This window comes from Oryzias melastigma, linkage group LG11, assembly GCF_002922805.2.
Source record: "Oryzias melastigma strain HK-1 linkage group LG11, ASM292280v2, whole genome shotgun sequence".
Classification (NCBI taxonomy): Eukaryota; Metazoa; Chordata; class Actinopteri; order Beloniformes; family Adrianichthyidae; genus Oryzias; species Oryzias melastigma.
The window spans coordinates 21,166,596-21,177,141 of NC_050522.1; the positions used below are offsets into that span (position 1 = coordinate 21,166,596).

At 37.9% G+C, this 10,546-nt stretch overlaps 1 protein-coding gene across 1 annotated transcript; it reads left to right on the forward strand.

Moving 5' to 3' along the window:
• Positions 1–1,335: 1,335 nt before the first annotated feature.
• LOC112162389 lies at positions 1,336–10,369 on the forward strand. Its single transcript, XM_024298203.1, has 16 exons — positions 1,336–1,368; positions 2,986–3,254; positions 3,438–3,531; positions 3,669–3,885; positions 3,952–4,118; positions 4,219–4,273; positions 5,454–5,628; positions 5,700–5,923; positions 6,013–6,084; positions 6,165–6,334; positions 6,407–6,662; positions 6,750–6,835; positions 6,928–7,026; positions 7,125–7,234; positions 9,704–9,771; positions 9,919–10,369. Exons 2-15 carry the CDS (start codon positions 2,989–2,991, stop codon positions 9,708–9,710), a joined length of 1,998 nt encoding a protein of 665 aa, XP_024153971.1. The 5' UTR covers positions 1,336–1,368; positions 2,986–2,988; the 3' UTR covers positions 9,711–9,771; positions 9,919–10,369.
• Positions 10,370–10,546: the final 177 nt, after the last annotated feature.

Consider the following 10,546-nt stretch of genomic DNA (forward strand, 5'->3'; position numbering starts at 1 on the left):
TCAGGACTATAAAGTCTCCCAGAGCACTGGAGCATGGAGCTGCTGATGCAAAGTGTCTCTATGGAAATGCAACCACTCACCCCAACAGGAACATGGATCATCTTCATCACCGTTATGGTAATTAATAACATTCAAAATGTCTGTCTGAAATCATTGTCCTGAATGAATTGATTGAATTACCCCTTTTTCTTAAAAGAAAAATGGAATATTGAGTGATTTAAGTGCTTTAAAAAAAATGTTTGCATTTTTTTCTAGAAACAGTCACCGGATTCCTTGACTGTTCAGTATGTAAAGAAACATATCTGGTGTTATGGTTCATCGGTGAAGCTTGTCTCCTGTGCCAAACAAGAAAGTCAATGATTTTTATCATATTTTCAGCAAACTAAAACTCACACAAAAGGTATCTTTACTCTTATTTTACATATTTTGCACTATCTGGGAAAAAATAAACCATGTCAAAAACAAAATAATGCAAATTAAAGGATTAATTAAAGGTTAGTAACTGATCCTGTTAATACTATTTTCTGAGTGACTCTTGAAGTTCAGTATTTAAAATGTTTTTAGAGCCAGATGTGTCCAAATGGAGGAAAAAAGTGGAGCTGGAAGGTTGAGATTTAAGGCCCCAAATTTTGTGTTTTAGATTAACAAGCAGCTGTCCATTAATTAATAAAATTTTCATAAAGTCTATTACAAAATCTGTATTAATTTAGCTTCTAAAGATAATTTTGTGTTTCGGGTAAATTATTTTGTAGATGTGTGAGGAAAAAAAGGACCAGGGCTTCATTTAGTGGTTGTTATCACTATTATATTTGTAATATTAATAAAAAATAAATAAATAAATAAAATAAAAAAACAGGAGAGTGATGAATCTTCTTTATTACAAGAAAAGACTTTCCTGATTGTTGCCATTTAGTGTATAGCAGATTAAATGCATAACTATTCTCACCTATTTTATTTCTGTTAATACAAGGGTAGAAATTTTTTTTTTCTCCAATGTAAATTTTACATACAAATGTGTGTTAATAAAAAAAAAAGATAAATAAACAAACCCCCAAGTTTACTGGATTTAAGATACATTTCTGTCATTTTTTGAACATCTTTAAAAGAAATACATCTGACAAGGAGAACAATTTTCTCTTGATTTTTTTTTCTATTATTGTTAATTTATTTATTTTCCTTCTCGCAAATTATTCTTTTTGCTAGCTATTTCCCCATTGTTTTTTTTAACATACCGTAATTCTTTCTTTCTTTCTTTCTTTTTTTTTAAATCATTGTTTTTTGCTGTCTAGTTTGTTTTGTCATTTTGTATGCTGTTCAATAAAGTTTTTTGAAAAAAGAAAGAAAAAGAAAAAAGCTACTCACGTGCAGGTAAGAGAAGGGCGTGCGTCCCCGTGAAAGGGTAAAATAATAATAGACTTCACTTTTTCTGTAAGTAGATAATGATCGTTGCATGCTAAACTATTTTGCTTTTTACACTATCAAATCCACAAAGGTTGTCCTTGTTGTTATCGATCTTGCACGCGTCTGCTTTGCCGCGCTAGCAGGAGCTGCTCATGAATAGCGCGTGCAAGTTTATTTATCTGAGCAGAAGTAACGTAAAAAACTATTACAACTAATATCCCAACTAGTATCTATTATGTATACAATAAAACGTGGGGAGTGTTCGCTAGTTTGTTCTGGGTGAATCACTGGGATGCTAGTTAGTTAGCGACCAGATTTGTGCGAAGAACATGGAGCAAAGCCCAACTTACCAGTAGAAAACCGAGGGAGGGTTTTCTTACCGGTAAGTTGGGCTTTCATCCATGTTTTTTTTACGTATAAATCTGTTGTTTTGCGACCATTTTTACTGCTAACGTTGCACAAAATTCTCACCAAACAATATATTTTGGAGTAATTTCATGTTTTATTAATACTTGGAAGAATTAAAATTTACAAGAAAATGTATTTTTTTCTCTTTCCTTTTTTTTAACCACTCTGGTTTTGTTTCACAAGGATATTTGCTTATATTTTACCCTGGAAGGTAACAACTAATAATAATAAAATACAAAAAAAATATTTTACTTTTGTAATTAGAGCTTAAGTAACTAGAAACACATGTAGATTGTCCCTGTAGTTTACACAATGTGTACCAATAATATGATCCCCTTTTAATGTGTGTTTTAATAATCCTGACATTTTTATTATATGCCAATTTCTATTTGATTGGTAATTTATTTTTTGTTTGTCTGTGGTTTATGTAGCATTCAGATCTGATGTGAAGACAGAATGAGGAAGGATATGTGATCATTTCAGTATTATGAATAATTGTTTTTTATATTGAATCCTTTCTATTAGTAGGAAAATGGACAGTTTTTCTTAGTGCTGTCCAAATCTACTAATTCCAAAATCGAGTGCACTGTAAAGTCTTTGCGAAAAACTAGCTTACATTGATGGTCACTAGATTAGCTGACTAGCTGATTAGACCACAATGCAATGCGGTCGAGCAATTTCGGACAAAACAAACTGTTTATATATAATATTTGAATAAACCAACCACATTTTCACCATCAGAACACAGTAGAGTCATAAATAAACGCTTTTAAATCTTCGTTTTTATTAGTTTTTTCCCTTTGTGAAATCGGAAAACAAGTGGGCTTTCTGTGATATAATAAAAATAGTAGATAATTAGTTTTATAATACATTTATATACATTTTTGGGAGGATTTTTACTGTTATGTTGCAAAATATTGCCAACAACAAACAGTTTTTGGAGTAATCTCAGATGATATTTGATGTAGTTCTTAAATAAACTGTGTATGAAAGGATATGTGATCATTTCAGTATAATGAATAATTGTTTTTCTGTATTGAATCCTTTCTATTAGTAGGGAAACGGACAGTTTGATGTAAGGGGCAAAAAGAAAACATACTTGCCCTTAAAATACAAGTCAGTTTTTCTTAACTGACGTTACATGAAGAAAATAATAACAATATCCATATTTTGCAGATCATGAGTGAAACAAAAGAACATATGATATCCTCAGAACCCTCTTCTGCATCAACTGAGCCAAACTTGGCCCCCCCTGCGTCACCAGCCCTACAGGGCTCGCCCGCGGCTGGTTCACTCGCAGCGACCCAACGTCCTAGGCCTTCAAAGAAACACAAGTGCCCTCTCTGTTTAAATACATATACTGATGTGGGTCAGCATCTGAAGAAAACAGAGAGGATCGCCAACAAAGATGAGCTGAAGCTCCTCCAGAATATGGCCCACCAGCAGTAAGTGTTTTGGACTTACTAACATTCACAACAAACACATAGAAAACCATGACACAGCTTTTCACTCTTATTTATTTATTTTTTAAACCAGAAGTAAAGTTTTAGTCTAGAAGATGTATGAATATTACAGAACACGGGGGAAGATTGTAAGTTATTTACAATTATTGCAATTTATGATCACAGTTTTTTATCAAACCTGGATTGCCCCCTCCCTGGCTGTAAGTCCAAGCAGATCCAACGCTTGGACAAACATTTTTTCAAAGTCCACAAACTCCAGGCATGTATTGAACTGAATCATTTTTATTATATTTTTGGCCATTGTTTTGGGTCTCAATCTTCTACATTGTTGGTCTCAACCATTGTTTAGCTATGATACCAAGAAGAACAGTGAAGTAAGTATGACATTGTTTTCAGAAACCATTGGTGGTGACAAACATGGAGCTAGCCAAAAGGCTCCATGTTTCCAGGGAACTGGCCCTGCTTAGGGCCACTAATCCCCATCCACCAATGGTGTCCTTCTTCGATCTGGTGGACGAGGGGGCAATCCGAAAGGGTGTGGCCAGGGAGGAAGCTGCAGCCGCTGCACGTAGGGAGGAGCCTTCTGAAATAGAGGTCAAAGACTCCAAGCAAAGTAAGTACTACATGGGTTTGTCTTGGACATCAGCACAGTGTAAATATAACTTTATCTTGTCCACAGCCCCTCCCTCCTCAAAGAAGGGAAAAAGAGCCTCCAGCCTTCCTGCACCAGGCTGCAGAGACTCCCAGAAGCTGCACCACGAGCTGCAGGTGGTCAAACGCCTCCTGAAGAGTGAAGTGAGGAAAGCCAAAATCCTCCAAGAGCGCCTCCTCACTCTTCAGGAGAAGGTCAGGATCACTATATTCCAATATTCCAATCAAATCTTTTTATATCATTTAATAGGAATTCTTTTGATAGGATGCCCTCATCAATTCATTTTTTTTACAGACTCCCAAGGTCCACAGGAGGCCCAAATATTCCCTCTCCCAGGCCCCTCTCTATGGTACTGTTCTTTGAATGGGGAAAAAAAACAACACCCCCTACCCCACCGTCACACACCCACCGAAAAAAAGCAAAAAAAAAAACCAAAACACTGACATCACAGTAAGCAAAACCACAAAAAAATGAACACTGAACTTTTGAATTTAAAGTTAGCGACCTAAATGGACTTTTGAAATTATCATGAGATAGTCACATGATCTACACCTTGGTAGCCATTTTGTGGCAAAGTGGGAGATTTAGGTTGTGTCTGAATTCCCCCCTAATCACCATATAGTGGATTCGACACTTTTAGTGCTGTCCAAATCTACTAATTCCAAAATCGAGTGCACTGGAAATTTCCCAGAAGTCTTTGCGAAAAACTAGCTTACATCGATGGTTACTAGATTAGCTGATATAGACCACAATGCATTGCGGTCGAACAATTTCGATCTAAAAAAAACGTGTTTCACCATCAGAACACAGTGGAGTCATCAATAAATGCTGTGAAATGTTCGTTTTTATTCGTTTTTTTCCCTTCGTGAAATCAGTGACGTCATGCCTTGAAGTATTTTGAATTAGTTTGGTTGATATAGTAATAGAGACAGATAATATAGGGTAAGTTTTCTTCTTTCTGTTCCTTTTCATTTATTAACTTTTATGTTTATATAGTATTATTTTGATGTTATATATCGTTACTAAAAGAAATAAATAAATATCCGGTGTTTGGAAAAAAGAAAGAAAAGTAGTGAACATCGTGTCCGAAATACCTTTAAAATCCAGGGCACTATGTAGTCCTGCACTATATAGTCTTTTTTTAGTAGTTAGGGGGGAATTCGGACACTTTAGTTCGTATGATTTTCAGAAAACTTTACATACAAACCGCCAGTTTAAGTTTGCCAAATTAACTTTGAAAACGTAGTAAAGAATAAACGCATTTTGTGGCAAAGAGTGAAATTTGGCGATTTCATTGACTGTTTAATTAACATCTCGAGCATCATTGTGAACCTACTGTAGAAAAAATGTTGGATTTAAAAGTTGTAGAATGTGAATGGCGATGTCTGTTTGCAACTGTTGCAATCCTGGCTACAACTATTCACTCTCCAAGGCCTCCGGTATATGGTACTGTTCCTGTATGTGGGGAAAAATTATCTTTTGTTTACATGTGTAGAGAATGTTTGATTAACTTTATGCTGTCATTACAGTGAAGCTATTGGAAGAATTCAGGCATCACACAGAGGGGGCAAACCCCTCCAGGAAAGACCGAGAAAACGCGCAACAGCGGGTCACCCATGTGAGGAAGTTTTTGGAATTTATGTGTACGCCGCAGATCCTCAGCGCCGACATGAAATTCCTGAAAAAAATCAGAAATGTTGAAAAGTAAGTTTGCACACTAAAGATGTCAGTCAATAGGAAAAAATGACCTAACTTTTTTTTTTTTTTAACCCAAGATTCACTTGTCACCTGACCTCTCTGGAGTTGAAGCCGAGAACAATCAAGGCTTACCTAACCGACGTGGTGAGCTTTCTCAGATATATATGTGTTTGGGCCCCACCGTCAGTTAAGATGAACTACAGAGAGGTCCAGGAGCTCCTGACAAACATCAAGACCCAGATTAGGAAAATCGTCTGGGAAGTTACAACCCACCAGGTGGTGGTCTGCCCTTCAAAATCAGGTTGGTGATCTGGACCAGCATGTTGTGCTTTGGAATATTAAAGCCTTGGTGAACATCCTTAAACATTTTTCATATTCTATCATTTTCAGAGAACCTCATAGAATCAGAAGTGGTCGACACATTTATTAAAAAGGCACCAAGGCTCATTGAAAGAGCGCTAGGTGAGTGTCAAGAGACAGTAGAGTGCAGAAGCAGCATGATATGGTAACTATAAATATGCTTTTATTTTTTTGTGTTTAAGATTTGATAGAAGAGAACCCTCGCCAGAAGGGACGAGTGTCAGAATTTTTCGGCCTCCTGGGGGGGTACCTGGTGGCCACCACTGGTCTCAGGACGGGAGTAATCCTCAACCTCAGTGTGGCTGAGATGAAAAACGCCAAGGTCACAAAGGATGGCGGCAGGATCATCCTTGTAAGTTTTGTGTTTTTCATGAAACCAAATTACTCACAAAACACAAGAGTTCAATTGTTCATTTCGTGACAGATCTCCGAGCAAAATACATGGAGGTACTACGGATGGGTCCCTCCTCTTCCGCTCGCCCCGGAGGAGTATGCCTGGGTCGAGCGGTACCTCCGTGTCAGGGACAGAGTGAAGGGTGGGTCTAAGGCCCCCACCTTTTTTCACACATCAACGGGCCAGCCCCTGTTCAAGCTCCGTGAGCTTTTTAAGCAAGCATGGGAGAAGATGGGGCTGGGGGCCGGCCCCTCATTCAAGATGCTGCGCTCTGCTTCCCATCAGGGTATTTGACCCATGCAAAGTTAAATTTCAATCCCATTTCCTTGAGTGTTATCTGTTACTTTATGATTGTAACTCCTCTTTTCCACAGCCGATAACCATGGTGTCGTTGCACAAAGCTGCAGGCAGCTCATAATGAGGGATATGGAGCTGCATGCTGCACAGCAACCGAAGACGGTGAAAGAAGGCCCATCATTCTACACTGCAAATCTTTGCCAGGAAAGTTCTGTGGTCATTATACCAATGCTTTTTCTCTTTACACGCCATAGAGAGCTGAAACATCTGCCACCGAAGCCCCCGGCCAAACTGAGCCCCCCAGAAAAAAGCTGCGAAAAATGCCTCCTCTCACTGCCCCAGAGGAGCAGAATGTAATTTATGGTTTGAGAAAGCCTATTGCACCTTTAACAATGATAAACACTGATGTGTGACGCTAGCTCAGACTTGTGGGTTTTTGTCTAATATAAAGGAAACCTGGAGCTCATTTGAGGAGGAGGAGGAGTGGCAACCTCCTGATGAGAGCTCATTGGTGGAGGAGAGAGAGGAGGAGTCTGTCGAGGAGGAGGGAAGGGCTATAAGGTGCAGAGTTTTATTGCTCTTATAATATTGTTGTCAGAATTGTAAAAGTTGCTGCGCCTTTGAGCAAAATTTTGACCTCCTTTACATGAACGAAAAGTCACCAAAATTAGCGCAAAGCAAAAATTTATTTTGGGCATGGTGACCCCCCAAAAAAGTGAGAAAAACCGTTAAAAAAAAAGGCTGAAAATCGTTTATGGAGCCAAAAAATAAATAAATAAATACACCTGGAATATCCAAGAGAACTTTTGAAATTATTATGAGATGGTCACATGACCTACAGCTTTTGCCATTTTGTGGAAAACCGGGAGATTTAGGGTGTGTCCAAATTTCCCCCCCTTAATCACTATATAGTGCGTTTGCAATTTTCTAGTGCTGTCCGAATCTAATAATTCCAAAATCGAGTGCCCTCGAAATTTCCCAGAAGTCTTTGCGAAAAACTAGCATGCATCAATGCTCACTAGATTAGCGAATATAGACCACAATGCATTGCGGTCGAACGATTTCGAACAAAAACATGTATTTAAATGTAATTCTTTAATAAACCATCTACATTTTAACCATCAGAACACAGTGGAGTCAGAAATAAACGTCATGAAATGTTGGTTTTTATTTGATTTTCACTTTGTGAAATCGATGATGTTATATCCGGTGTTTAGTATAAAAAAGAAAGAAAAGTAGTGAACATCATGTCCGAATTACCTTTAAAATCCAGGACACCATATAGGACCGCACTATATAGTTTTTTAGTATTTAGGGGCTTGGGGGGAATTCGGACATAACCTCAGTGATTTTCACGTTTTCACACAAAACGTGAAAAGGTTGTAATTATAGAAGTAGTAGATTTCGAACGGTGTGCACATAGCAAGCTCGCAATAGCGGCTGTAATTGTATGAGTCTCTGCTGAAACTCAGTGGTTGTTCACAAGCACTTTCTGATGACTAGCTGCAAGTTTGGTGTTATAACCAAATATGATTAGGCCACTAACGCAAACTCAGCCTTCGTCTGGGATATGGAAAGAGAAGTGAGGAGTAGTATGAGCAATTGAAGATGTTTTTTAAGGGGCTTGTTTGTTCTAACCATAGACTGTAAAAATTAATGGACAAAGCAAGCACTGAGGTCCCCCATTGGAAATGCATTACTTCCTCTCCTCGCGAAAGTAGGCCGCCGCTTTCACCGTCAATTCCTGAAATGGATACCGCCATTTGCAAACAATCTTCAGCGATTGGTCTGAGTCATAGCTGAGTCATCGAATCTACAGGAAGTACTGTCGCCAATCAGGAGTGAGATTATTGCAACCGTCTGCCTCTTTCCACGCCTCTACCATGGGACCGACCGCGGATGTAAACACAATCCGTGAACGAATGATACACGGATTAAGCACGCAAAAACCGGTTTTGGCGTATATTATACGAGACTGGGCTGATTGTACAAATCACTGTTGAAGCCTTTGAGGAAGAACCATCCCAACATTTGATTCTGTCAGCGGTCCTTTTGGATTTACTTACATTTATTCCTTTTTGTCGAGATAAAAGGAGCATTTGGGTGACGCTGCTGCAGACCGGCGCGTGTCCCCCTCGCGCCCGCGCCGCAACTCGTCTCTTTACATGCGGCCACGTTAGTCTGATCAGATGCACGTGAGAAGTGCTTTCAGCGGTATTTAAAATAAATAACCATCCTAACAAGTGAACAGCTGGATCTTCTTTCTGTTTGAAAATACGACCCGGTCCTTTAATGTTTCTCTGGCGCTCGGACGGCTGCGTCTAATTCAGGCTGAAGCTCTAAAGTTCGGCGAAAATAAATCTTTGGTTGGTGATTTTATGCGCATATATGCAACTTAGATTACATAAGCTACAATCAAAACAGTGAAATAAAGAAAAACAAACATTAAACAAACAATAAAGTCCAAATCACATAACCTCCGAGTGAAATCTATTTCTCCAGAGTAAATCCTCATCTAAAACTGCTGCATCGGTACATTCCGTTGAGGAAAACAACAGTAGAACAATGACTGGTAGGTACATTGTTGAATTGTAAAGTAGGTGTTAAAGGTCTTTTGACGGAGCCATTGATGAAGTCTGCTCCCATTGGCTACCCGTCACCTGTCACTCAAACCCCCCAGACGGTCGACGTCAGACCCACAAACGCTTATTGAGCCATCTGATTGGTCAATTTATAACTCTAATAACTTGTGATAATGGAAAAAAATCTTTAAAAAAAAATTAGGATTAGAAAAAAGAAGTTAAGCAGAAAGCAGCAGAGGAAGAATGATTATTCTGAGATATAAAATGACTGAGAAATAACTGTCTGTTTCTCAATGTAAGTCAATGGGACTTTGGCCTTTTTGCAACCCAGTGGTACTTCCTATATGGAACACGGAAGTAGGGGGGCTTGCTTCGTCCAGTTATTTTATATACAGTCTATGGTTCTAACTCAAAATCTTGTCTAATTTAAGCTTTTCTTGTGTTTTAGTTTTTAAGTGCCCTGAGGAGAAAACTCCAGATATAAGCACATTAGGAAGTGTTCGAATGCTACCTGACGTAAGTGTGCTTTCTTCTGAAGACATCCTTACTTTTCTGAACACATTTTTAACTTTCATAACACACCAAACACACGGTTTTAACAAAGAAAGTGTGAAATATATTCTCTGATCACTTAATGTTTTTTTTCCCTTTAAATGTCACCAGTGTTCGTGAATCCCAGGATGGCTAAAATTTTGTTTGAGACACGCGGCGTCCATCTCTTAGCAAGGGAGGAAGAGGAGGACCTTTTTTTCCCTTTGTTTTTGTTGTAAATGGTTTATATTTCTACAATTTTTATATTCAAATTCTATGTTTGTGTGTTCATTAAAAGTTTTTTTTCGAGATTCTGAATGCAAATATTTTGTTTCCAAAGTTTACGAGTAAAAATGTTCATATTTAATCTTCTGTATTGGCCGTTATTTAAAAAAGAAAAGTTCTATATTGCTAAAATGAGTCAAGATTTTGTGCCATTTGTTTAAAATTTGGGGAATTTCATTGACCCATTGATAATAATGTACACTCAGAATAGAGACATGGTGGCCTTCATTTTGTGGTTCAGGAAATGTCTATTTCAGGCAAATTGTAAAAGTATGAATAAAAAGTTACCACGGCTCCATCTAGTGGTTGTTTTTTGTATTACATTCATAAACAGAAGTCTTGGGAGGGGAAAAACAGGACAAAATGATGAACCTTCTTTATTATAAGACAGACTTTCATGCATTTCATGCCTTCATTGAATGCATGACTAATTGAAAAGCAGAAATATTGTTTTTTTTTTTTTTTTTTTTATTTA

Bases quoted from the DNA above. Each gene is read 5' to 3' on its own strand.
- LOC112162389 (XM_024298203.1), top strand. From the start codon at position 2,989: ATGAGTGAAACAAAAGAACATATGATATCCTCAGAACCCTCTTCTGCA. The intron at 5,629-5,699 runs GTAAGTTTGCAC...TTTTAACCCAAG, and splicing joins AAAATCAGAAATGTTGAAAA to ATTCACTTGTCACCTGACCT. The intron at 6,335-6,406 runs GTAAGTTTTGTG...ATTTCGTGACAG, and splicing joins ATGGCGGCAGGATCATCCTT to ATCTCCGAGCAAAATACATG.